The 27,308-nt window shown below is 33.5% G+C and overlaps 5 protein-coding genes across 5 annotated transcripts; 2 read left to right on the top strand and 3 right to left on the bottom strand.

Annotated features, from left to right (window-relative positions):
• Positions 1–4,595: 4,595 nt before the first annotated feature.
• On the bottom strand, positions 4,596–5,138 carry LOC114751156 (uncharacterized). Its single transcript, XM_028939814.1, has one exon. It carries the CDS (start codon positions 5,136–5,138, stop codon positions 4,596–4,598), a length of 543 nt encoding a protein of 180 aa, XP_028795647.1.
• Positions 5,139–9,774: 4,636 nt separating this feature from the next.
• LOC114751155 (gibberellin 20 oxidase 3-like) lies at positions 9,775–11,374 on the top strand. The gene is made up of 3 exons (XM_028939813.1): positions 9,775–10,232; positions 10,616–10,937; positions 11,090–11,374. Exons 1-3 carry the CDS (start codon positions 9,775–9,777, stop codon positions 11,372–11,374), a joined length of 1,065 nt encoding a protein of 354 aa, XP_028795646.1.
• A 3,146-nt stretch (positions 11,375–14,520) lies between these two features.
• On the top strand, positions 14,521–16,460 carry LOC114751154 (gibberellin 20 oxidase 2-like). The gene is made up of 3 exons (XM_028939812.1): positions 14,521–15,026; positions 15,435–15,756; positions 16,161–16,460. Exons 1-3 carry the CDS (start codon positions 14,521–14,523, stop codon positions 16,458–16,460), a joined length of 1,128 nt encoding a protein of 375 aa, XP_028795645.1.
• A 702-nt stretch (positions 16,461–17,162) lies between these two features.
• On the bottom strand, positions 17,163–17,834 carry LOC114751153 (nuclear transcription factor Y subunit B-7-like). The gene has a single exon (XM_028939811.1). It carries the CDS (start codon positions 17,832–17,834, stop codon positions 17,163–17,165), a length of 672 nt encoding a protein of 223 aa, XP_028795644.1.
• A 6,674-nt stretch (positions 17,835–24,508) lies between these two features.
• Positions 24,509–26,574, bottom strand: LOC114751152 (uncharacterized). Its single transcript, XM_028939810.1, has 9 exons — positions 26,425–26,574; positions 26,133–26,355; positions 25,904–26,000; positions 25,697–25,800; positions 25,512–25,596; positions 25,233–25,365; positions 24,971–25,128; positions 24,742–24,880; positions 24,509–24,655 (listed from the first exon to the last, which is right to left on the bottom strand). The coding sequence occupies exons 1-9, from the start codon at positions 26,572–26,574 to the stop codon at positions 24,509–24,511; spliced, it is 1,236 nt and encodes a 411-aa protein (XP_028795643.1).
• Between the last annotated feature and the right edge of the window lie 734 nt (positions 26,575–27,308).

Below are 27,308 nucleotides of genomic sequence, written 5' to 3'. Positions count from 1 at the left end.
GAACCTATGGACTGAGAATTGGACTCTCTGGTTTCTTCTCCGTTCTACAGGTCATTCGCTTCGATTGCTTTGCTTAGAATTCAGTGATTCCCTCTTTTTGGTTTGCGCCGGTGATTGTAAAATTGTTGCAATTCTCCTTTCAGTGAAAAAGAATTAGAATTCTGTTTTAGGCTTTGGGCGATCTGTCATGGGAGGCGTTGTGCTGTTTCACTTTCAGTAAGAATTAAAAGTGGTTTTTCAATGATTTGCCTCATTAAGTGTTCTGTTATGTCACCTAGTTCTAATTCAGTGTTGATGACGACGCCGATGCGAAATTTGTTTCGCCGATTGCCATTTCACTTTCGATACGAACTCGAATTGCATTGAATCTTGTTTCAATACCATCTGAATCTCGATGATGGTGATACTCGGAATTTTCGTGAAAGGTTTTGGTACTGGCATTTTTACATTTTTTTTCCTTTTCATCACAGGCCCAAGGTAATGTAAACTTCACTAAAAGAATGCAATGTTGGCCCAATATGCTCAATATGCTCCTAATCAATAATATTTATGCTTCTTCCTCGTATTTTCACTATATATTAATCTGCTGTAAATTTTGAAAAGAAAAGCTGAAAAGGTAGGATGATTTTCCATTTTAATTTTTTATAAAAATAAATCTATATATATATATATATATACACAGGATATAGACTGTGGAAGAAATAATTGTTTTAATCTTAGTTAATATTACATGCATACAAAATAACAAAAAAATTGAAGTTATGCATGATCAATTTTCATAATTACTGTGTTCTTCCAAACATTAACAACAATAAAATTTTTTGCTCAAAAAAAAAAACAGCAATAAACTTTATTCCACTCGATATGATTAAGTATATAATAACAACATACTATTGAATTTCTATCATCAATTAAATTTGTAAATAACTTATTAGGCAAGATGTCTCACTCAATAACCTCGTTGGGTTTTTTTTTTTTTTTCTCTTCTTCCATCCTTTTTCATAACATTTTAAAATGTTTGATCTAGTCTCTTCACTAGCACATAATAGCCTTTTATACATGCGTCCAAATCACTTCAAATATTTTTTTTAACCATTTTTTTCAACAGGTGCTACTCCAATTCTTCCTTATACATTATCATTATAAATTCACATGATCATTATAAATTATATATATATTTTTTATGACTATAGCTAAGAGTTGATAATATGCAGGTCCAACCCGTAAAAAATAGCAAGTTAGGGTTGGACAAAAATCAACCTACCAGTAAACGAGTCTTTTTAACCCGTATTGCCAGACCCGCAACTCATTGTGGGTTAGCCTGCCAACTCGCGGGTTAACCTGCATTTATTTTTTTAAAAATTTTAAATTATTATGATTATATTATTATATATTATATTCTATCTAAAAAATAAAAAAGAATACCTATATAATTTATTTGGTGCTTTTAATCAAATATTTTAAGAAAAAACAAAAATTTACTAAAAAGTAAAAAAAAAATATTTCAAAAAAAAGGGTAAGTGTTGGCGGGTTGGCGACCAATCCACCAATCCACTTTGACGGGTTAGAGTTGGCTAAAAGCCAACCTGCCTTCAAACGAGCCTTTTCAGCCCGACCTGTCACATGCTCAATTCGTCACGGGCCAATCCGCAAGTATTACCACCCCTAGCTATCTCTCTCAACATTTATATTCCAAACAATTAACAATTTTATAATTATTGGGAGCTGCGATTTTAGGAGTCCCCACAATTAAAGTCGACGCCCCAACTGATTTCTGAGCCCAACTCAATTACTGAGGGGGTGTTTGGATGAAGCAAAACCATGGTTTGCAGAATAGCTTCTGGAGAATAGATTCTGGAGAGAATAGATTTTGAAAGAATAGATTTTCTGGAAAAGTGATTCTGATAAAGTGAGAGTGTTTGGATAATTATTGTCAGAAGTGCTTTTTGATATGTAGAAATTACTAAAAAGGACATAAGTTTAAATGATAATTACATATAAGATATATTTCATAATATATGTTTATTTGAAGTAATAAATTTATTAATAATATATATTTTGGCAACATAATAAATATGGCATAAATAATATAAATAATAAGAAATTAGTGTGTATATATTAATAAAATAAATAAATATGTTTTTAGGAAAATGATTTATTTTGCTAAAGAAAATATTATTATTTCACAAAATTAAATAACCACACAAAAAAAAATTCATATTAATTGTCTTAATAATAAAGGTTGCAACGAAATATATTTGTTCAAGTAGATTTTTTTAACAACACATTAAATTATCTGAAAAGAAAAAAGAAAATAAAAAGGACATAACTATTCTTGTATGTAGTGAACAATTTGATCTCTTATAGAGTTACGAAGCCGAGCCATGTGAGATGAAGAATCTACTGATGAAGGTATATGTGAAGATCCAACTCCATCATCATCATTTTCTTCTACATAAGAACCTTCTTGTTCAAACTCAATGAAACCAGGATCAGAAATGGATTTGATCTAATGAGTTATTGTAGGCGGCAGCACCTGCAAAAAATAGTTAATCCGAGTCACGTCCTAAGGACGCTGTTCTTAAAGCTATTCCGCAACCACCGTAGATAAGGATGCGGCACTCCCCAGGATTAAACGGATCCTTCCTGTAAAACAGGGTGAGCAGAACAGCAGAAGATAGTAGTAAACTCAGCAAGTAAGAGAGCACACAAGAGGGGAAGAGAGGAGCTCGAAAACTCTAGAGCTGTGTATTCTGAACCTTAGACCAGAGCACCCTTTTATAGGCCTCCATGATCTGAATATTGCTTGCCTCTTAAAGCTAATCAAATTTCAGTTTTGAATGTTGCACATTAAATGATTTAATTGCATAATGTGAACGGTTGGAGGCAAAGGGATAACACTTCCGTTTTGTGTTTCATAGTCATTGTTTAATATATTAAAAGGAATAAAACCACACCAACGCTTTAAACATTTCAGACGTTACTCCATTTTGAAATTCATGGCCATCATTAAAACATGTTTAAAGCACCTGGATATCAAGCGTTTCAAGGCGTTGGATAATCATAGAAAATTTCCGTTGAATAATTTCAATGCTTCAGCATTAAAGGATTTTAATGGGCCACTTTTAAATCTTGGAAATCCATTTAAAACTCTTCTACATTTGATTGATTTTCCTATTCATAATAATAATAAGAAAATCTGTTCACAATTATTACTCAATTTGTTTTTATCTTCCCAATTCTCAATTAATGTAAGATCCTTTCTTTGACACAACCAAAAATATTACAACAGTTATGTATGGCCATCGTTGCACAAACAATTTGAACTTGTGTTGAAAAGTCATAGCTCGGCATGTTTCCTAAAATTGCAAACTTACTTTTCCAAACTCTAAAAGTTCTTTCGATAGTGTTCCGTAGACTTGAGTGCAAATAATTGAACGCCTCATTATCATTTTCAAGTGCAGATGACCTTCAGAAATCAGGAAGATGGTAGCGTTCACGTCTGTAGGGACCAAGGTATCCCATGGGTGTCGGATAGCCAGCATCCACCAAATAATATTTGCATACATGAAATATATGATTGGTGTCAATAAAATTTGTTTTCTGACAGTGAAGCATAAATAAATTGTAGGAATTTAAAATATACCTTGAGGCGGATGGCGAAAGTTCATGGAAGGAGTTGTGAGGGCGTGGTCAAATATACGAGCATCATGCGCACTACCTTCCTATCTGGCTAATACAAAAGTGAAGTACATGTCCCAATCGCAAACCGCCATTACATTTTGCGTCACTCTTCCTTTCCGGTTAATAAATTTTGTTTGCTCAGTTGCATCAACAATGCATGAAATATGTGTTCCATCAATTGCTCCAATAGCATGTTTGAAAAAGGGCCAGTATCGACCACCGGGCCGTATTTTTGTATGCAAATGCTGAAACGTTGGATCTTTTGGTTTGATGTTGGTAATAGCAAGTCTACAGCAAGCCAGTAAGACATTATGAAAATGTCTACTAATTGTCTCCCCTGAATGCTGAAATCTTTCTTGCTGCATCCTACTACTAAGCGCATGGCCAACGGTATTTAAAAACATTGCAACCATTTCATGTATCCCAACATTTCTAGTTTCTCTTAGACCGTGTTGTTGCAATTCTGTGCAAAGACTAAAGAACACTTCCCTTTCCATCCTAAACATGTTATAACAACGATTGGAATGGCCTTGTAAAACGTCCCTTACCCATGCCTTGCCTGTATAAATACTTGTATGCTGGGACTCTTTACACAAATGAAGAGAAGCATATCCACCAACCGCTACTGCAACTTGATTAACCCGTTTGTTCCGTCGTTTACGATACTTTTCTGCAATTTTAATTTCATTAGCCATTTTTTGTCTTGTCCTGTGCACATAGACATAAAATTCAGAAACTCTGATAAGAAATTACTTAACATTTAACAAGAAAATAAGTTGTTTAATTCCTACAGAAATTAAGTAGTCACATAATACATAAAAATAGATACAAACGATCACAGTCATCTTCTAAGTCACATAAAAATAGATACAAATTATCACAGTCATCTTCTAAGCAACATAAATGAAGTCTCAATCCTTAGTTGCATGCTTCAAGAAGATCAGTAGTTTTTCCCTCTTGTTCTTCAGAGCCACATACATCTCCCTTGCAGCTGGCTTATCCATAAGAAGTGTTGTGCACCGGCCAAACAGATCAGGATCATCAACAATTTCATCAACTTCATTAAGGTGCTCCATGACTCCCGCAATTGACGTCTCATAAGCACGTGCTTCTGAAATCTCTTCATGTTCACGCTGAGAATCATTTTCATTTGCCTGAGCTATCCTGCTTAGTGCATCCGCTATTTTCATAGTGGTAGTAGATTTCTTCTTCATGGATTCACCCTTTTTTCTAACTCCTAATGAGCTACTAGGTCGATTGCCACCTGTGCTTCTACCCCCACGAATGGTTTCCTGTCTCATTCCAGTGTTGCCTCCACTTCCTCCACTATTGTCATTGAATGTGACTGAATTAAACTCCCCGCTTATGCCAGTTGGTGCCCCCAAAATTTCATCACTATCTCCAGATCCTTCTTCCATATCATTTTCAGGAACTCCTTCGCTTGGAAGTGTCATGGAAGAAGGTGCCCATGACTGTGGTCCAGTGGCAGCTACAGACCCAAAGAGTTGAGTCAATTCAGCTCGAAATTGAAGCCCTCTTTCTCTAAATTTCTCATAGCCTGGAACTTCCTGCGCATTCAACACCAAAAATATTATACATTATACAAAAAACGTTAACATGGGAGAAAATACAAGCTCAAATAAAATTAAATGATTACCACTATTTTCTTCTCCCACCAATCATCAGGGGCACTAACAGTATTCCTTTCGGCATCCCACCCTAAACCTGTCTCACGGAGCAGCCTATCCCATAACTGCCACTCCTTTCGCAAGGTATCATATTTGTTCTTTAATTGGATTTTTGTATAAACTCTCCCAGTCTTTGCAGCAAAGTTCTCCTCAATACTTGTCCAAGCAGGCTTTGTCAAGCTAGTTCCTCTTCTTCCCCCCTTTTCAACTTCTTCAATACACAGGTCAATAAAGACCTTTGTAGCTCTTATATCCCACAAAGCTTTGCTATTTTTTTTATTCATTGTGCTATAAACCAATTACAACAGTTCAGTTATCACAAATTTAACCCAAAAAGCATACCATTCAGTTCAGGAGATATGATATAACAGGATAGTATTTAACAAGTATAGCGGCGTGTTCTATAATCCAACGGTATACATACACATTAATAATTATTTTTTTTCCCAGCATCCAGGAGAATTCATTTCGGTTAACTGACCTAATTTGGCTACAACCAACGATCAAAATCCCATACATATAACACTGCAAAAGCAACCATCAAGCACAAAAGAAAAAAATTCGACCGTCCTGTCTCCGAAATAAAATCGACCAAACGGAAAATTTGATCAACACCCACCAAATGCTCTGTCTCTCATACACACACATGAAGCACAACCAGTCACAACCGAGATCTTTCCCATCGTATACACACACACATGATTACCATCAAACAAAATCAGCCTCTACAAGTGAACATAGCATAGGCAACCAGTGAAACCAACATCTGATTCGGAAGAAAAAAACGATGCTGACGGAACCTCTGTTTCGGGGAAAAAATTGACGCTTCACAGAATTTCTAATGCACCAGATCTCCAGCCACAATGACCGACGGAAGAAGACAGCTTACCGGAAGGAGTTGGATCTGACCGACGGAAGAAGACACGGCGACCAGAGCTTTGGAAGGGGCGACGGTGGAAGAATGAACTGACTTTAGATGAACTGACCAGCGACGATACCGGAAATGGAAGGCTTGGATTAGGCAACCCAATACGCGATCTTCTTCTCGGAGGCCGAGAAACACCTCGTCGGCACTGAAATTCCTCAGCGGTTCACGATCTCACCGATGGGATGAAGAGGCGATGGCACAGGAGAACCGATTTCTTCAGCAGGGGCGACGGCACAGGAGAAGGGAGATCTTCAGAGCAGTGAGAGAAGGGGCGACGGAATGGGAGAGAAGAGGCCGAAGAATGGGTCTTGACCGTGAGCTGAAGGAACCCCGCGTGCTTGTTCCCTTCACCGTGGAGCTGACCGTTGAGCCTTTGTTGGGGAGAGCCAATAATTGAAGCCAATTATTCCCTTATCTGGAAACCGTGGAGCTGAATTGTGAACCCCCGCCTGCTTATCTGGAAACCGAGGTTTTGTTGGGCAAAACCTTGGTTTTGCCCAAAACCTTGGTTTTAAAAAACATGGGGGTGTTTGGCAAAAAAGCCAAACACCCCCTGAATGGGCTTAATAAGAATATGCACAAAAAGTTTGACTTCACTTGTGTAAGTAATGGGCTTAATAATAACATGGGTTGGGATTATGAGCTAATGACAAATGGGTCAAAAACAAAATAATTCGGTTTAATGGACAAACAAAAAAATAATTCGGTTTAGGAGATCTGAGCTCACATAAATAAAGAGGCTTAGTGTAGTTCGCAAGTGGTACCTCCAGGAAAAGGAAATTATTAAGATGAATGTGTTATCATACGAAAAAGAAAAAAAAATCAAAATAAAAAATGATTATATACGAGCAAAAAGTTAATACCGCGCGCGTGTGTGTGTTAAGGTCACTAAAGACGTCAGGTTTGGAATAATTTGAAGTTAAAACTTGCAGTTCATATCATTAATTTCAAAGTTCAATCATTTAATTGGAAATTTTAAAATAACAATGAAATTGAAGGAACTTTTATGCATAGAATACAAGTTGAATAATTAAAAGGGACGAACGCACTAAAAGTCATTTGTGATAAAGTGATAATAAAATAGTAAAATAACTCTTGAACATAAAAAGGAGTTTTTTTTTAGACTTTTAATATTATACTTTCTCTGCCATATTTTATAAGACATTTCTAACTAATTCACACATATTGATAAAAAAAATTCAAAGCATTAAATTTAATGATTTTTGATATTACTCTTATTAATTGCGTTAAACTCCATCATATTAATTTTTACTCTCTCACTACTCTTATTAAGTACGGGTATATATAAAAAATATTTAATACTTGGTGAAACAATCAAAGCGTCTAATAAAAATAACTAAAAATATCTTCCAGAAGACATTCTATAAAATGATAGGACGAAGTATGGTTTTATATGTTGGGTGCTGAGAGGACAAAAAAAAAAAAAAGGGTAACGGACATAAGAATGTTAAAATGAATCTGTAATCATACTAAGGAAAAAAAAATACAAGATATAAAATAGGAATAGTCACTTAAAAAAACACTTAAATAAGAAAAATTCTTATTGAAATCATTGAATTTGTCAAAACCCTAATTAATAAGGTTGTATGGCCTCAAGAAGAATTTTAAAATTTTATCAACTGACTCTAATGCCACTTTTATTAGAAACATTGAGAACTGGGAATTTTCTATAATTCCTGCATTGTGTAAGAGTTTTGAATGGGAGAAACTTGACGTCTATCGTTAAAAAGTTAGAAAATCGATCAAGGAGGTAATAGTGAGTTAGTTTTTATGTTAAATCTTTCTCCTTTACTTTTGATAGTTTTATTTTGACAGAAAATTATTAATTTAGAATTAAAACATGTTAACTACAAAATAAAATGTGTTAATTTTTAAAATTGTATTGTGATAAAGTTTTGTTCAAAAACTTATTATAAGTATATTATGGAGACAGAAAGTTAGTAATTTTGAATTGAAAAACATGTTTAATTATTAAATGAAATATGTTAATTTTTAAGATTGTGGTTGTATTGTAATAAAGTTTTATCTAAAAACTTGTCGTAAATGTGTTATTAAGACAAAAAATTGTGAATTTAGAAGTAAAATATGTTAACTGTGAAATGAAACATGTTAATTTTTAATGTTGTATTATGATTAAGTATTCAAAGACTTATTATAAATGTGTTTTAGTTATAGAATGTTGTTAATTTAGAATTCTCGTTTTATTTCCAATAAAAACAATAGTAGAATCAGTTCATGAAATTTTAAATTTTTTTGAGTCATGTAACCTAATTAGGAATTTAATAAATTTGATAACTCAAATAAAAAATTTAGGTTATTTATGTGTCTTTTTTAAAAAAAATTTCTTTAAAATATTATATACCAGAAAAAAATTAATATTATATGGCAAACAGATTAATCAAAAGGTGGCTTCCACATGTATAATAAATGCCACTAAAATGAAGCTAAGCTTACAATTTTGAGATTTGTGAAAAAGGGTAGGAAAAGACAATGAAGGGTATTTAAGTTATCAAGCAACGGGATCTCATAGTAAACGATACATTTATAGATTTAGTTACAAATCGAACCATTGTGGCCAATCTTAATTAAGTCTTCTTCTTCTTCTTCTTCTTCTTATTATTATTATTATTATTATTATTATTATTATTATTATTATTATTAAAGATTAACCATTTTTTTATTTACCAACAAGATTAACGACTTCAAGGGAAGAAAACATGCTGACTCCGTGGATTTATCCCCTGAAGACTTGGTCTCACTCGGTATGACGTGTTCAAATTAAACTCGCAACGACCTGGTCGACTCATCAACTTGGTGCAGGATATTAAAACAAGTTACATATATAGGCACCGACTGGACTCATATCCTTAGGATTTAGGAACGCACGTGTATCTCTAAAATACACTCCCAGCAGCATTAAATTTGTGAATTGTATCATTTGCAAATACATTGGTCTTTATCTATTACATCATTACATGCATGAATTGAAGATTTTGTAACAAATTAAACATCGGCAGGAAGCTATTATTAATTAATTAAATCAGATTTTCTCTGCTCATATTCATTCATGTATTTATTGTTTGGGAGTTAAGACATCATACATATGGGAAATTTATTTTCTTAATATATCCACTGAAATTGGAAAATAAATGTATTTAGCTATTAAAAAAAAGAAAATAGGTATTTTCATTAAAGAAATCGACCCTCTTTAATGAATATAACTTTGAATCTGGTCAGTTCATCCAAAAATAATCCTGAAACTAATTTTGTTTCATTGCACCTAGCACTAATGACTGTATACAGAGATTAATTAGATTGGACAGAACAAATTAATGTCAATAAATGTTTTTTTCCATGAAAGGAGGACGATGAGTGTATATAAAGGACTCACTAGCCTGTGGAAACCACACAACCAAACCTGCAGTTACAGAACAAAGCTTAGAGTGTGCAACAATGGCGACAGCAAAGCATGAGAACGGAGCGGTGAAGGCGATGGAGAACGGAGGAGACTCGACGGAGACGAAGGAGTATCTGAACGAGCCATTCATCGACTTGGCTGAGTTCATGAACGGCGACGACGAAACCAGGGCTAGGGCTTGCGAGCTGGTGAGGGACGCGTGCATGAAGCACGGGCTATTCCAAGTGACCAGCCATGGCGTCGACCCACTTCTGATTCGAGAGGCCTACGAAGAGGTTGACTCCATCTTCGGAATGCCTTATGAGAAGAAGATGGTGGCGGCGAGGAAGCGCGGCGCCGTGAAGGGCTATTTAGGGACTTTCGATGAGAATTTTTCATCCAAAGTACCGTTCAAGGAGATCTACTCTCTTCATTACAGCAACGTGGGATCTGACTCTCAGGTCACCGACCATTTCAAGTCTGCCTATGGAGATCTCCTCCCTGATCGTACTGGGTACGTAAGGTTCTTTTATACATACATATATATATGTATGTATGTATGCATAAAACTTGATGTTATATGTCTCTGGACCCTCACAATCGAAGAAAGGTTCATAAATTTTTAAGGGTAGTTTTCCAATAGGTTAGTTTTTTTAGGATTGGGTTTCCTTTTGGACTTAAGTTCATAATAAATGTGCTTTTATTGAGAGGTAATAATTAATGTTGGTTTTTAAAAGGGGTGCATTATTCCAAGTTATAATTTCAAGAGGCTATTCCACTTAATAGATTAGTTTGTTTGAGATTGGTCTTTGTCTTTGACCTGTGTTCACATAACTTTTGATAGTTGTAATTTTGAACAGTTTGATTGAAGGTGATTTGATTGATTATTGTACACAGGAAGGTGTATGAGAGGTACTGTGAGGCAATGAAGGAGCTGTGTGGAGTGGTAATGGAGGTGATTGCAATGAGTCTGGGAGTGGATCGATCACACTTCAAGGAGTATTTCAAAGACGGTGGAGGCATATTGAGATGCAGCTTGTACAGACCCTGCGACAACTCAAACCTGTCCATAGCCAAAGGTCCTCACAGTGACCCAGTCTGCATCACGATCCTTCATCAAGATCAAGATGGTGGTCTCGAAGTTCTCATGGATGGCAAGTGGCTCGTCTGCCAACGCCGTCCCGAGGCCTTTGTCGTCAACCTCGGCGACACTTTCCAGGTACGAATACCCAATAGAACTGGTAATATAGATTGGCCCATGTTAAGAGCTCTAATAGCTAATAACTTCATTTGTAACAAGCAAGTGATAGTAAAGATTTATCATATCTTCCGATACATGTCAATTGTTTTTTGTGTTTGTATGTACTATAGGCGCTGTCGAATGGCAAGTACAGGGGTTGTGTGCATAGGGCAATGGTGCTGAAGGAGCATGAGAGGAGATCGTTGGCTTATTTTGTGGTTCCAAATAGGGACAAGACAGTGAAACCACCTGAGTTAATCTTCGGAGAGAAAGAGGAAAGGAAGTATCCGGATTTCCAGTGGTCTGATATGTTCACCTTCACCCAAATCTATTATACGGCTGATACCGAGACTCTTAACCGCTTCATCGCATGGCTTCCCAACAAGGATTCTGTTCCTGCTGCTGAAGATGCTTAGTTACTACTTTGCCTTCCTCCTATATCAATAACGATCGTACTCTTTACTTTTATCAATGGCAATATGTGCTCGGAATAATCCAAGTTACTTATATATGTTGTACTTGGTGTCTGGTCAGAATTATCCTGTGTTCCCGTGTGTCTGTTACATGGGGTGATGTTAGAGTTATAATAATGAATAAATTTTTATTTTCCCTCGTGCGAGAGGATATATTCATATTTCTCTATAGATGTAATTACTTTTAAGTTGAACATAGTGACCATTACAAATTGGAAATTAAAGAACTAATAATTAGTTAATATCATAGCGTATGGCCAGCGGTTTTGCTGATATGATATAACAAAAGAAGTAAAGCTCATTTTTTTACCTCGTTGCCAATACTAGAGTCTCCTCGATAAGTCTCGTGGGAAAGATAAGTTACTATTACTAGCAGTATACACCATAGGCTTTTTTTTTTTTTTTTGGGGGGGGGGGCTACGCAATGCTACATGCAACAAAATTAATTTGGGTTAATACAAATTTTGGTCTTTTAAATTTGTCATCATTTTAGTTTTGGTCCATCATATTTTAATCTAGGTTAGTTCATCAAGTTTTTTTGGTCTAAATTATTAATCCTTATAATTTAATAAAAATCTGAATCAAAACCCATCATTTAAAACTTAAGAGTCAAAGTCAATAATTCACGCAAACTGAAGAGACAAACCCAATTAATTATAAGAGGATATTTCTGATGAATTATCAGTACTTTCTTTTTACACTACAAAAAGAAGGAAAGACCACTTTGTTAGATGTGAGGATGTGCATCAGCATTATCCGCCCCCACATGCATTCATGTACACCATACCATGGCAAAACTACATAATTGCAATGCAGATAGAAAATGAACATAAAGATATTGATAATATTCAATCAAAATTTTGGACAGTTCAAATTCAATCTAGATATGTAATATGACTTAAAATCATTTTAACCCATCAAATCCAAACATTCGGTGAGAAAAATTAGCGAAGGATTATTTCCTCTCTAAAATGAGGCACTAACGTGGGGTTAGGGAGGAACAAAATCGCCCTCTATACCTCTAGCATAAGCGAAGAATTAGTGAATTTTAATTTGTTCCTTGTTAATCATAAAAAGTACTACTTCTGGTTTTTAATGTAAAAGCTAATTAACTAATTTGAGTAGATTATAAGAAAATTAATTAAGTTAGTTATTTATAATAAATAGATGTTGTCTTTCCTAAAATATTCTTATTAATCAAAACTCTTAGTTAGAACTACCATTACTATATAGATTATCTTGAGAAAGAATAGATAAATATAAGAAACAAAGTGGTTTTGAGTATTATATTTAGGATCAAAATAAAAAAAAAAAAAGCTCTTATATCAAAGACCGGAGGTAGTATTTAATTATTTCATCCTATATATCATAAATATTTCTTAATTTTTTAATATGAAAAAAAAAATTTACGCAATAATTAAGCTTAATTAAAAGCTTAATATATAATAGAAGTTCAAGCATCTTGATGTTATTTTTCAGTAGCATCCAGCATTTTAATCTTATTTATAGTCTTGATGTTATTTTTTTAATTACATCCAATATCCTAAGTTTATTTATAATTTGGGGTGCTGAATGCATTATATATAAAATTAGGATGCTGGAAAAAAAATAATATTACGAATATAGATGCATCATAAATAAAATTAGAGTATTGGGTGTAACTAATAAATATTAATTTCGGATGATTTGAGAATAAATATATATAGATTCTATACAAGTTATTTTTAATATTGATATATATTAACTGCATAAACATAACAGAGTTTGCTAAAAAAATATAAATTATTTAATATTTTTAATATACAATTCTTCTGTTTTAGATTAATTTCTAAAAACATAACTTTCAATAAAAACAAAAATCTATAATATAAATAGTCGTGTGTGTGTGTATGACATTATCAGTTCAAAATAAAATATGTGTATTTTGACAAAAAGAACATTCCTAATATGAATATATGATGTGGCAGGAATGTGGTGTAGGGACCATAAAGAACTCAACAATCCCGTTTCAATTTAGAAGCTGAATAAGGCAATATAAGGTTCAGGTTCTTTCTTTCTTTTTAAAAAAAAAAAGGCAATATAAGCGCTGCGTGCATCCGTATAGTTTGCAATTGCAAGTATGTACATTAATATTTATCTATTACGTACATGCATGAATTTATGATTTGTAGAAGAGGAACCTATTAATTAAATTGAATTCTCACTACTTTGCTTATGCATATTCATGTATTTGGAGAGACTTATACATGCATATGTCATAGATGCTGATACATTCATTTATTATATTTTTTGTATTATTCTCTAAATGTACATCTTCTATATTTATTTTTCTGAATTAATTAATTGGTTAATATGTATTACTTTTAGAAACAATCTCAAAAAAATACCTTTAAAATTTTAAAATCCCAAATCAAGAATTATTACAAAAATGTGTTGTTATTTGCTTTTTAAACGTTGTTAATCGTTATTAAATTATAGTAAACAAGACTGATTTGAAATTTTAAAATTTTAAAGTATTTTTTAAGGATTCTCCCTTGCTTTAATTCATGTTGTTAAATGAAAAAAAATGATTAAGAAGAAACCGGCAATTATTAATTATTTTATTCCAAAAACGTCTCTCCAAATGCTGAAATTCATCATGAACCATTTCATTTTTCATTAATCCATGAAACATCCAATTAACTGATCAACAATGTTAATATCTATCAAGAACAAAAATTGGGAATAAATCTATATATTGTTTATTAAAAAAATCTTTTAAAAAAATTTTCTTTAAAAAAAAAGGTTCACCCTCTTTAATGAATTTAACATTGAATCTGGTGGTCATTCTCCCCTCATTCAGTTGAAACTAATAAGCAAATACATAAAACATTAAAGACAATAATTCTGTTTCATTGCACCTTGTAGTCAACCACAGACACAAATTAATGCCAATAATAGCAAAAAAAATAAAAGAGAAGAAACAATCCCATTAATATATCTTTCCATAGAAGGAGGTTGAGGGTATATAAAGGATTCATTAGCCTCCGAAACTCACCCAACCAAACCTTCTGAGTTGTATCACAGAAAGAAGCTTCGGGTGAGCAACAATGGCGGAGACAATGAAATACGAGAATGGGATGATGGTATTCGACACGAGCTTGCTGAAACAGAAAGAGATGCCAAGCGAGTTCGTGTGGTCGGCGGAAGACCTGACGGAGACGGCGAAGGAGGATCTGAACGAGCCACTGATAGACCTGAGCGATTTCTCGAAAGGCGACGAGGAAGCCATGGCTAGGGCTTGCGAGCTCGTGAGAGAGGCCTGCGTGAAGCACGGGTTCTTCCAAGTCACCAACCATGGCGTCGACCCTCTTCTGATCCAAGCCGCTTACGACGAGATCGGCTCCATCATTGGGCTTCCTCTCGACGTGAAGCTCAACGCAAAACGGCAACGCGGCAGCGTTCAGGGCTATTCTGGTGCTCATGCCGATCGGTTTTCCACCAACTTGCCATGGAAAGAGATCTACTCTTTTGAATATAGCAACGAGGGTTCTGATTCGCAAATCACTGAGCATTTCAAGTCTGCCTTTGGAGACAACCTTAATAAACATACTGGGTATGTACATAAGGTTCAAGAACTGTTTTGGTTTGAACTAGATTAGCAATTCTGAAAGTGTTCTAAGAACTGCTTCATTTTTTCAAATACTATATCCGAATATAAGAGCTCGTTTATAAGAACTCAACTCACTTTGTCTTTCATATTTATCCACTTTTTATCAAGATAGTCCTTGTGGTAATAGTAATTCTAACTAATGTATTTGATTAGCAAAGGTATTCTAAAAAAAACAACACCTATTTATTACAATTAACTAACTTAACAAACTTTCTTAATCTACTCAACTTAGTTAATTAATTTTTATATTAAGCATCATCAGAGTACAATCAATTTATGTCAACGCCAAGTTTGAGTCTGAGACCTTATCTGACGGGTGGCGCTCATATGCAACTGTTTGATTGTTGACAGGGAGGTGTATCAGAGGTTCTGCGACGCGATGAAGGGACTGTCGGAAGTGATAATGGAGGTATTGGCGATGAGTTTGGGATTGGAAAGATCATACATGAAGGAATATTTCAAAGATGGTGGAGGCATAATGAGATGCAACTTATACCCACCATGCAACAGTTCGAACCTCACCATGGGCACTGGTCCTCACAGTGATCCGACCAGTGTCACTATTCTTCATCAGGATCAAGTTGGTGGTCTCGAAGTCTTCATCGATAACAAGTGGCTCGCCGTTCACCCTCGCCCTGAGGCCTTTGTCATCAACATCGGCGACACCTTTCAAGTACGTTCCTCTTAATTATGTGTTCTCTCCGGTCTAAAATATAAGCAACTTTCAATCGACTTACCAAAAACGAGAAAAAGCGGTTGATTCATTAAATCTGTTTTAAAGGGGTGAAATTTTTCGACTTTACTCCTATTCAAATCTGTCTCCCATCCCTCCTCTTTTTCTACATATATTCAATGTGTACCACCAATAAATAAGGGGGTGGGATTGCAAAAATACACTACTTTCAGTTATTAATATAAGATATAGTTAATTAATTTAAAAAAATAAAGAAAACTAAATAAATGACTTATATTATTGATCAAGATTTTAGACCCAAGGTAACACACCTACCACTTCTTTTTTCCCCCACATGTGTGTGTGTGTGTGTGTGTTTTAATGACCATACATTGTGATACTAGGCGTTGACAAATGGGAAATACAAGAGTTGTCTGCATAGGGCTTTGGTGAACAGGGAGAAGGAAAGGAGGTCATTGGTGTACTTCACTGTTCCAAAGAAGGACAAGACGGTGAAGCCACCTGAGAAGCTCATGTTGGAAGAAAAAGAGGAGAGGAAGTACCCTGATTTCAAGTGGTCCGATTTCTTCACCTTCACCCAATACCATTATCGTCCTAATACTCATACTCTTCCTAACTTTGTCCATTGGTTTCTCTCTTCCAAATCCACCAATCAGTCCATCCCATCTTCTAATGCTGCTTAATTAGTGTCCTTTCTGTTCCTATCTGGGATGGCCAACCTTATGAATAATGTATTCCCATGTTGCCTCTGGTCCCAAATAATCTTCTTCATGTTCCTGTGTGTCTGTTACTTCACAGCCTTCCTACCCAGGGATCATGTAATAAGAGTTATGATCAATAAAGTTTTATTTTCTGTTGTGTGAGATTATTTCTCTCTCTCTCTCTCTCTCTATATATATATATATATATATATTAGCGTCGAAAAAGTACCAACGTAACACAATGTTGATCCAAGGCCAATAATATTTCAAACCGCGCCATGTTACTTTTTGTTAAAGAAATGCAGAAACACATACAGATTCATATGTATCTATTTATGTTATGAATAAAGCTCATTTTGTCATTTACACATATGTGCATAGATATGTATGATATATTAATCCATATACGTATACGCCGCAACACTAATTAAATATAGCAACATTAAAAGTGAAAACTGGAAATGAATATATATATATATATATATATATATATATAGGTCGTCTGAATTACCAATGTTTTCTCTTTCACATTAGAAAAGGAAAACCAATTTTGTTAGATGTAAAGATATATGTGTAAACATAATATGTATATCAATATATACGTGCGAAACTACACATAACAAAATTGCAATGTAGTGAAAAATGAACATGAAGATGTTATATATATTTTTGAGTGTGAATGAATTACCAATTTCCCACTGAAGAATCCATTTTGTCTTGGGGCTGTAATTGTTTCTGAATTGAATTTGATGAGAAAGGTAAGGAAAATGTCTGATCGGTGGTCACACAAGGAGGCGGAGGAGGAGGAGGAGGAGGAATGAGAATGGTTGAAGAATATACACTATTATTTAGAGGTAGATTATTATTATTAAAATTAATACTATTAGCATTATTATTGTGTTCTTGATGATGATGGTGATGATGATTCTGTAGCCTTTGTTGATGATGATGATCAGAACGTTGTTGTTTGGGAATATTGAGCTTCTCTCCTTCTATCTCTCTATATTTCTGAAGGTAAGATTTCAAAGGATCCACATAGTCCTCAAAGCCAAGTGTGGTAATGGCCCAGATAATGTCATCGCCATTAATGGTCTTTCTTTTCTCTCTCTGGCACTTATCGGAGGCCTCGCCGGTGACGAAGCTGATGAACTCAGAAACACATTCTTGAACAGTTTCTTTAGCGTCCTTTGAGATTTTTCCATTTGCAGGCATCACTTTCTTCATGATCCTCCCAACGTTTGCGATGGGAAGAAACCGATCTTGTTCTTTGTTTGTTGATGATGATGATTTAAAACAAGGGCTTTCAGGACTGCCCGTGCTTGGCAAATTTGGAGTGCTAGGACTCTCTTCTTTCATTATTTTTATTATTAGCTGTTTTTGTTTGTTTTTACAGAAAGAGAGAGAGGGAAGAGAGAGAAGAAAGAGACATATGGTATGAGGTTTTTGAGAGACGAGAGAAATGGGAATTAAGGGTTGCAACGAGAAACGAAAAGTGAGGCATGAAAATAGGAATAGGCAGAGGTTGATTTTTTCACCACTGAAAACCTAGCGACTCGCTCTTGCTGTCCAAGTGGTATAGCTGACCTTCCAACGTTGTTTATTTCATAATCAAAATGATTCCCTAAAGAGAGGCATAGCATATATACTTTGTTCGTTTTTGGCTCTTGAATATAATATATATATATATATATATATATATATAACGTTCTTATTTAGTTATTTTTGTGGATAGAATATCTGCTGTGATTTCAGTCCTCTCTTTATTATTTTTCCTTTCTTCTCATCATCCCATTCCCATTATTGGATAAAAAAACAAATGAATGTATTTAATATTTTATAAACCCATTATTTTTTTTTCATTTCATTAGATAGTTCGCAGTTGTGAATTATCAAAATCAAATTTTAATTTTTAAAATTTATTAATTTTTTATGTAGTATTATAATCATAATTTTATAAGGCGTTTACTCAACCATTTTTTTCCCTTAATTTAGTGTTGGATGGGATGAAAAGAAGAAGATGGGATGAAGAATTACTGAGGAGATCCAAATCCTGAGTCCTCTGTCGTTGAGCTACAACGTGAAAAACTTAATTACATACGCAGCTGCTGAGACATTGGAACTTTTGGAGCTATTCCCAACTTTCAATGACTAATATAATCATATATTGTTGGGCGTATTAATCATTATAATTGAAAGTCCTGAACCCTCTCTTCAGTGTCTTCACTTACGAATGTCCTTGGAAGCATCTAAACTTCTCACTACTCACTATGATGTTAAAACCTAGCAGATACACCAGATGATATGATATATTTATATGAACGGATCAAGTATTATCTAAAATGTCTTCTTACAAGAGTGTACAAGAAAAGGAAAGGCATGACTACATTCTATATTTACTGTTGTTCCTCGCGTGGGGTTTTGAGAAAGTTCAAGCTGCCCGAATTACTTTAGGGCTAAGCATTAGGAGTTTCGGTTAATAATCACTTGGCGGACTAAAATAAGTCTATTTGGTCATATCCAGAACAAAGAAAAAATTTTGGGGGGGGGGGGGAGGTCAATTTGGTTACACTCGGACCAGAAGTCAAAAGCAGATACGAGTTCAAATACATGATTATACTATCGAAATTCATCCCTTTTTTTCTATAAAAAAAAAGATAATCTTTTTATACCTAAAGATCCTTCCCAGAACCAATGCTGATCTTTTAACCGGATTGTAGTGACGCAACTAAAAAGGTAATTGGTATTAGATAAAAATGCTTTTAAAAAATACTTTTTTATTAATCGAAATAAATTTATCCACATATTTATTTCAGACTGTAAAATTACTTTTAAAACTATAATTTAATTTTTATTCAAGTACTGTTAAGTAAAAAGAGCCGAACTTACAGTTAACACGCCAAATTAAGAAACTGTTGGTTGGCGGGACCGCATCATGCGCTTCCAATCCAAGTACTCAATTGTTTTCTACTTTTCTTCATTTAACTAGTACAAGACCCGTGCGATGCACGGGTGTGATATGGTCTATTACCATATAAAAAATCAAATGAAAATAAAATGGCTAGCCATTTGAAAGATATTGGATGCAATAGTGTCATATGATAATATGACAGTTGATAATTACAAAGAAAAAATATAATGTTTGAGTCTGATATGATTTTGTCTTATTTAATAATTACAAGGAAAGATGTATAGACAAAGAAAATCTAATGCATGAAAGAACGTTTGATTACTTTTCATCAACACAGGAAATGGAAAGATATGCAATACTTTGTGTTCTCCATCCTATCACCTCGCACTTATTTCCTTTAAATGATAAAAAAAAAAAGAGAAACAAACCATTGTAAATGTAGAGATTAATCACCCAACACTCCATTATAAATAATATAATAATTAGCCCTAGTCGAATCAAACAATTGTATAGGCCAACAACATACTTTATATGAAATTATTACTTATACTGGAAGTACAAACATATGATATAGAATGAAATTTGTGTTCCCATGAAATTTGAACAAATATTTAGGCATCATATTAAATAAAAAATATGAAGTGAAAATACCCCATTCAAATGATATCTAAATTTTCATTGTTAATATCATCATATTAGTACAAAAAACAAAGTAATAGCAAAAGAACAACATGGATATGAAAATGAAGATATCATCACTTTTAAAGTTTCAATTTACCTTCCAGCTCAAAGGGAGAAAGTCATAATCACTACACATTCACAAAATATTGCATATATGAAATGGTTACCTACTACATATATTTTTGTATATGCACAAGCATGGCTCAATACTGACCTAGGTGTCTCTCAATTCAAAAGGTTACAGAAGACTTCCTTATAAACAACATTTGAAGTTTTATTGGTGGGAGTGCCTTTGTCATCAAGGAGCAATATTTTTAAACCTTCTCGTCGCCACACTTGTGAGATAGCAATGTATAACTGACCATGTGTAAAGACAAGACGAGGCAGAAATAACCCTACATTGAGAAGACTTTGACCTTGACTCTTGTTTATAGTCATTACAAAAGATAGCATTACAGGAAACTGTCTTCTACATAAAGTGAAAGGCAAAGACGTCTCAGATGGTGTGATGGTTAAGCGTGGAATCAAGACATGCATGCCAGTATTACTTCCTGTGATAATCTCAGCTCCTATCACATGTTTCTCCAAACGTGTGACAATTAACCTAGTCCCATTACAAAGACCTATGGATTTATCAATATTTCGCATCAACATTATAGGAGCACCGACTTTAAGGCTTAGCTTGTGATTTGGCAATCCAGATATTGTGATTGTATTTAAGAATTCAACCGAGTGTAGACATAATGACAATGGAACCTGTAGGCTTTGGCTCACAGGACTAAGTTTGAGCATTTGATAAAAATTGTTGGGAAGAAGCGGCTTGACACAAGGCCATTTGAATCATTCAACAAATTCCCCGTTTTGTAACTTCTCATATATGATTTAAAATTCAAATTTAAAAATTCATTTAAAAATGATGACTTTCTGATAGAGTTCCGAGTTGTGGCTTTAACAGGAAAAAAATGGAAAAAAATTTAAGAATAACATGGGGATGTGGAGAAAGTGGGCAAAAGGTGATGGAAGTTACTTCACATTACACTAAACTTTTATTTTTAAAAGCTATGTAAACCTCTGTTAAAATATAAAACTAACTTGTACAAATTCTTTTAAAATGGATTAAAATTCCGTAATTCATCTACTTTTTATCCATATATAAATCTTCTTTAAGCAAAATAATTATTTATAAAATAATGCTAACTTTTACTAAAAATATATAACTTTTATTATATACGATCGTTCAAAACAATTTATTTTTTTATATAGATTAAAAAACTTTATTTTTCTCATGACTCAACAATGTTTATATATTCTTCAACGGGTTTTTAAATATGCATTAGCTTTAACAATAAAATGGAGGATAGAACAGTGGAGAAAATGTAGGAGATATGGATATGGATAATAATGTATATCTATATTTAAATGTTTGATTGTTTCACGTAATTATAATTTTTATTATCCTGCCCAATCTCCCTCATGATTCTTTTCTCTAATTTTTCCCATGATCCTGATATTCTAATTTAAGTTAAATTGATAAATTTATTATCTTATAAAAAAGAGCAGCTTGTAATTGGTTGAAAAAAATAGCATTTCATTAACCTGATATATCCACATCCTTGACTTCCCAATAATTTGAATATGAATATACCTTATATTTAGTTGGTAAGTATATTGCTCTTATTTAATATACAACTATAATATTTATCCCAATGACTTTTTTTTCTTAATAGTAATTGGCAGTTTTTTATTAGTCTAGATATACAAATGGATTGATATTTATTGTACTAAACTGCTGATAAATATGCATTAAAAAACTGCTGACGTTTCCGGAATTTGTGATTACAGCTCTTCCTATAATTTATCAATTTATACAATAGTTTAAATATTATGTGGCATATTAATACAAATAAAATATATTCCCCATATCCTAATTCGGATTTCAAAGTATCTTGGATTCTGATATATCCGCATCCTTAACTTCCCAATAATCTGAATATGAATATACTTTATATTTAGTTGGTAAGTATACTGCTCTTATTTAATATACAACTTAAATATTTATCTCAAAGACTTTTTTCCCTTGATAGTAATTGGCAGCTTTTTATTAGTCTAGATATACAAATGCGTTGGTATTTATTGTATTCAATTACCGATAAACTTATTATTAAAAAACTGACCCACGCTCCCGGATTTTATAATTATAGCACTCCCTATAATTTATCAATTTACAAATCAAATTAACCGATAAATATATTTAAAAAAAAAACTGCCTTTCATTTCCGAATTTGTGATTATATCTCTTTCTATAATTTATCGATTTATAAATCAATTTTAATAATAAGTGGGTAGTTTAAATATTTAGTGGCATAACCACTTGTTTGGTGTATAGTAAACAGTTATAAGCACGATTGGATAAATATACCGCAATATCTTCATAACCAATCCATTCTACGAAATTGCTGATAAATATGAAATAAAAAACTGCCCATGTTTCCAGATTTTGTGATTATAGCTCTTCCTATATTTCAGGTGAAATATATTAAAAAAAACTGCCTTGTGTTTCCGGATTTGTGATTATATCTCTTTCTATAATTTATCAATTTATAAATCAATCATTATATTCTTGAAAACTTGTAATACCCAATTCATTTTAAAAGCGGGTCGAGTATAACATTAAGACATCTGAATTTATTTAATTGATGAGATTTGAATAATATTTTGATTGGGATTTATGTATATTGAATTAAATGAGGAGTATCATTATTAAATGGGATTTCAATTTGAGGGTTGAATGAAGGAATTAATAATTAATTTTGAGTTTGAATGATATCTTAATTGGGATTTGAATATATTGAATTAAATAGGAAACACCATAATTAAAATACATCAATTGGAGGCTTAAATAGAGAAATAAATAAATAATTTTAAATTTTTATATGGTCTTCTTAATTTTCAAATCTCTAATTCAAATCTCATTCGAATGAATAAAAAAATTACACTTCTATAAAAAGTGAATATAATTTTGAACTGCCTTAGATAATACAATTTATTATCATTTAAAATTTAATCAAATATTTTAATCCGTGCATTGCACGAGGAAGAAATCTCTGGTTTTAATAATAAGTGGGTAGTTTAAATATTTAGTGGCATAACCACTTGTTTGGTATATAGTAAACAGTTATAAGCACGATTGGATAAATATACCGCAATATCTTCATAACCAATCTATTTTACGAAATTGCTGATAAATATGAAATAAAAGACTGCCCATGTTTCCAGATTTTGTGATTATAGCTCTTCCTATATTTCAGGTGAATATATAATAGTTTAAATATTATGTGACGTATTAATAGCAACAAATATATTCCCCATATCCTAATTCGGATTTCAAACCAAACATGTGGTATCAATAAAAATTTAACAATAAATAAAGACATCTATGGGTTTTATTTGTATTTCAAATGCAATATTAAATAATTTATTCTGAATCGAAGTATCAGTCTTAAAAATAATCCGAGAAAAATTAATTTGGTAAATGACGCATATAAAATTAATGAATAATAATAAAAAAATTATAATTTTGAATAAAATTCAAAATAATCAATAAAAAAAATTCCCCATGCTATCAATCAGTAGTTCAAGTTATATATACATACAAATATATCATGCATAAAAATAATAATAATATTTTTTTCTGTTTGCATTCCCAATTACATTGACGTACTATATTGACGTCGTTTTCATATAATTATCAAAACTGCACTGGGATATGTATCCAAAAATTATCAAAATTACATTATATTAAGTAACATTTAGTTTTTGGTTAAATTTAAACCGTTTGTTTATCAAACAACAAACTCTGTTTGTTGATAAAATTATCAATTTTCTACTCAGGTAATATGAAAACCGAACATTTTCAAGAACTACCGAGTCATATATATCAATGAAGATTACCACATTTTATGGATGAGAAATGGGAAATGTGTTGAGCAAGGCAATTAGAGAGGGAAAAACTGAACTGGGATATGCATTAAGTATATGGGCAACAAATCATAGTCTTGCCAATCCAAGCACATAAACATAGAAAACCAAACGAAGTCTAAACCAACATTAAAAGGCTAAAGTAATCAAGAACAACAAAATAGACATAATGTAAGACTGGACAGAAGACACAATATCCAATGTTTAATCTTCAATGGTCAACTTTCGTTTTGCCTTCCCACGACGACGTAAAACCGCCAAGCTATCGTCTTTATTGTTTCCTTCACCATCAGCTTCCACATCTGGACCTTGCTCATTTACCTCGATCTTTGAAGATACAGCAGCATTTTCTCCAATAGCACCCTTGGATGGGAGCCCAACAACAGCCTCATGCTGAACGTCAGCTTCCATAGCAAGATTCTGAGATGGCATCTTCTCTGCTATTAAATTTGATGGGAATGAATTATATCTTATCACTGGTCAAGCGCACAGCGATACATGTGTTTGAATACGTCTTTACATAATCCTCAGGAACACGCAGTTTAAATAAGTATCTCTTCCAAGTGAGGGGCTCTAAGATGCTTGCTGTGATTCCATCTCCATCACCAACCTGAACATACATCAAGAAATCTATTAATAGATAATATCCCACAAGAACATATCAACACTTGAATAAATATATTAATATAGATATACCCCTTCATCACCAAACTGTTTGAGAATGCGGTTCCTCATCTCTGTTGTAGAACAACCAACCATCCTAGAAAACTCTCTGTCAAATATGACAACGCTGCAGGATCCACTCTCATCCATAACCTCACAAGTAACCATATACCTGTGATAACAATTTAAACCAATAGGAACAAAGTGTCATGCAAGTCCCTCAAACATTCGGAAGTATAACATATGGTACTAAAAGCATTACCTTGGTACAACCACCTTAATAATGGAAGCACACTTCTCACAAAAAAACCCCTCCCCATCGGGCACCACTTTTTTTCCGCAATGCTTACAAGAGACATACATCCAACCCTTCTCAGTACGAAAGTCTACTATATCCGCTAGAACAACACACACACCATCCTACAACAAATAACTAAATATGTAAATATTGAGAAGCAAAAGGCAAGATTGAGAGCATTATGTGAACAATGAATAATAGTAGAGAGAAGTAGGAAATAACACACCCCAGTTAAAGAACGAAGATCAGATATCTTTCGCCTTAATTCAACAGACAGTAACTCATCAGCAACACTCATTGTTGATTGGGGAGCAATCCTAGCCGGAACTTGGCCCACATCGACACCTTTTGCCTTCAATCTGCACCAAGCGAGTTTGTCACCACTTGCTTCCAAAATTAAAAGCAATTAATTGGCTTTACATAAATCGTGCGCATTAGTCATCACGCTATATAAAATTAATACATAATTGAATGTAGGAAAAAAATTTGAATCACAAAACCATACTTTGACATGAAATGTTCCACTTTAGGAATGGAGGGATGGATGAAGATTCTTGAAGAATACATAGAGTTTGAGATTCTCCTCTTGGCTAAAATCACAACACAAACACGTTAGAACCATTAAGGATAGAATTAATTATAGGATTATTCAAAATATATTGACCATACATTTAAACTCTCTAACTTTACATAGTTGGATAATGACAACAACAGGACTGGATATATCCCCTGCCATGAATTGGAGAATCTCATCTGCAAAATCCCCCCAGAGTGTGCACTCAAGCTTCTCCATTCTAAAAAACATAAAGAACACAAATGTCATTAGAAGTATATCTAACAAAGATGAATAACACAAAACATGTGGCCACACATTAGGGATACAACTTCCATGCATACCCATCATCCATCAGTTCCACATTAACTCTGTGCTGAGTTTGGCCATTGATATTGCACTCCTCCTTCTCTCCAATAGCAGACAACATCCCGATGACATCTGCACAATAGGAAACGCATTAATTCACCTAACATAACCCATAAATGAGATTAGAATAAGACAAACATCAACACAACACACAGACCAGTCAAGTAGCGATCATCAAACTGATTTGACAAGATATGTGCAAACGAACGGAAGGCAAATCCAAACTGATGAATACGGTCATCTTCCGGAAGGGGACGGACTGCCCTGGAATACATAAAGTCATTCGATATGGGTGATCAGTTGTCCTATACGACCCATAATTCGGTGTAACCATGAAGTAGGAAATAACACAAAGCTTCCCTTCTGTGAAGTTATTCAGATGATGAGTAATGAAGGGACTCTTAACCTGAGCATGTATGTTATCACCCTGCACACACAAGAAGCATTGATTTATATTACATGTTGAGAAAGGGAATGATACTAAAGCATTACTCACATCCTCATCTCGAAGGAGCATCTCAATAGAGGAGAGTTCTTCATGGGAATAGCGGCCAGGCATGGTCCACAGACGAACTACACAAACTCTAATCCGCCAATTCTGCCTGCTAGGATTAAGGGAACGAATTGCATCAAAAAAGGGAGCCATAACACCTATAATCACAAAATCCTAACTAACACTATCAAGAATGGGAGAAGAACACAAAGGAACATTGGAATGGTGCTCACGCTTTTATGAGCAGATACTACATCAGATAACTGTCAAGGCAAGCATCATACAACGTGGGCATGATCTGCACACGAGACCACATCACGAACGTGGGTTTCAGAAAAACATGCTGTCAAATGAAACTGAACAATACGTTAAAAGATATAATTATATGATTTTACGATAGATTTCTTGTAGAAGATTGCATTTAAATATATAATGATAAAAACTGCCATGTAAAATCCTGACTTTGTGATTATACCCACATGTTTCCGGATTTATGTTTGGTTTATTAATAATTAATAAAAGATATCTAAAATCCCGACTTTATGAATTATCTAAAGACACTTTGAAATTTTATATTTGGAATGTAAAATATGGTTATGCCACTTAAAATTTAAAAATGACACTTAATAATTAAAAATTATATGAAGAAGTATATTCCCAAAATATGGAGACGTGTGGCAATTTTTCATTATATACTTATCAGATAGTTAGTTTATTTTAAATGTTGGGTACAATTATATGATTTTATTAGGGATTTCTTGTAGGAAAATTGCATTTAAATATATAATAAAAAACTGCCATGATCATATAAATCATGATCAGATAAATTCACCCAAATATCCTCATAACCAATTTTAGTTACGAAACTGCTAATAAATATATAATAA

Source organism: Neltuma alba, unplaced genomic scaffold (assembly GCF_004799145.2).
Source record: "Neltuma alba isolate B1F8T4 unplaced genomic scaffold, ASM479914v2 tig00006773_pilon, whole genome shotgun sequence".
NCBI classification, from domain to species: domain Eukaryota; kingdom Viridiplantae; phylum Streptophyta; class Magnoliopsida; order Fabales; family Fabaceae; genus Neltuma; species Neltuma alba.
This window is presented reverse-complemented; position numbering and strand designations above follow the sequence as displayed.

What these genes read in the sequence shown, in the direction of transcription:
- LOC114751152 (XM_028939810.1), bottom strand. Translation starts at nt 26,574, where the DNA reads ATGGCTCCCTTTTTTGATGCAATTCGTTCCCTTAATCCTAGCAGGCAG. An exon ending in TTTGGATTTGCCTTCCGTTC is followed by an intron (nt 26,001 to 26,132) that starts GTTTGCACATAT and finishes CCTATTGTGCAG; the next exon opens with ATGTCATCGGGATGTTGTCT. An exon ending in ATTAAGGTGGTTGTACCAAG is followed by an intron (nt 24,881 to 24,970) that starts GTAATGCTTTTA and finishes TTGTTATCACAG; the next exon opens with GTATATGGTTACTTGTGAGG.
- LOC114751156 (XM_028939814.1), bottom strand. Translation starts at nt 5,138, where the DNA reads ATGACACTTCCAAGCGAAGGAGTTCCTGAAAATGATATGGAAGAAGGA.
- LOC114751153 (XM_028939811.1), bottom strand. Translation starts at nt 17,834, where the DNA reads ATGAAAGAAGAGAGTCCTAGCACTCCAAATTTGCCAAGCACGGGCAGT.
- LOC114751154 (XM_028939812.1), top strand. Translation starts at nt 14,521, where the DNA reads ATGGCGGAGACAATGAAATACGAGAATGGGATGATGGTATTCGACACG. An exon ending in AACCTTAATAAACATACTGG is followed by an intron (nt 15,027 to 15,434) that starts GTATGTACATAA and finishes GATTGTTGACAG; the next exon opens with GGAGGTGTATCAGAGGTTCT. An exon ending in ACATCGGCGACACCTTTCAA is followed by an intron (nt 15,757 to 16,160) that starts GTACGTTCCTCT and finishes TTGTGATACTAG; the next exon opens with GCGTTGACAAATGGGAAATA.
- LOC114751155 (XM_028939813.1), top strand. Translation starts at nt 9,775, where the DNA reads ATGGCGACAGCAAAGCATGAGAACGGAGCGGTGAAGGCGATGGAGAAC. An exon ending in CTCCTCCCTGATCGTACTGG is followed by an intron (nt 10,233 to 10,615) that starts GTACGTAAGGTT and finishes TATTGTACACAG; the next exon opens with GAAGGTGTATGAGAGGTACT. An exon ending in ACCTCGGCGACACTTTCCAG is followed by an intron (nt 10,938 to 11,089) that starts GTACGAATACCC and finishes TATGTACTATAG; the next exon opens with GCGCTGTCGAATGGCAAGTA.